Source organism: Charadrius vociferus, unplaced genomic scaffold (genome assembly GCF_000708025.1).
Source record: "Charadrius vociferus isolate BGI_N301 unplaced genomic scaffold, ASM70802v2 scaffold373, whole genome shotgun sequence".
NCBI lineage: Eukaryota > Metazoa > Chordata > Aves > Charadriiformes > Charadriidae > Charadrius > Charadrius vociferus.
In genome coordinates, this window is record NW_009647681.1 from 418,930 (window position 1) to 419,173 (window position 244).

General features: G+C 66.8%; 1 protein-coding gene across 1 annotated transcript in view; it reads right to left on the reverse strand.

The window, feature by feature from the left end:
- GCGR (glucagon receptor) overlaps nucleotides 1-244 on the reverse strand; it is an 11,838-nt gene that overhangs the window by 9,624 nt on the left and 1,970 nt on the right. The window contains exon 4 of the mRNA XM_009881291.1: nucleotides 104-210. Coding sequence (XP_009879593.1) covers nucleotides 104-210 — 107 coding nt within the window. The remainder of the gene's footprint in view (nucleotides 1-103; nucleotides 211-244) is intronic.

Sequence of the window (244 nt, forward strand, 5' to 3'; positions counted from 1 at the left end):
AGTTTGCTGGGGGGGTGGGGAGCTGCCGTCAGTGCCTGCGCCCAGACCCCCAGCACGGCCCCCCGCGCCCCCCAGCCCGGTGGCCATGCCTGCGCCCCCCTACCTGAAGCCCAGCAGGAGGGCCAGGGCGAGGAGCAGCGCACACAGTGACACTGAGTAGCCCACAGTGTACATCACCTTGAAGCTGCCGTAGGTCTTGGCGAATTTTTCCTGGCAAGGGAAGGAGTGAGTGAGGGCAGAGGAG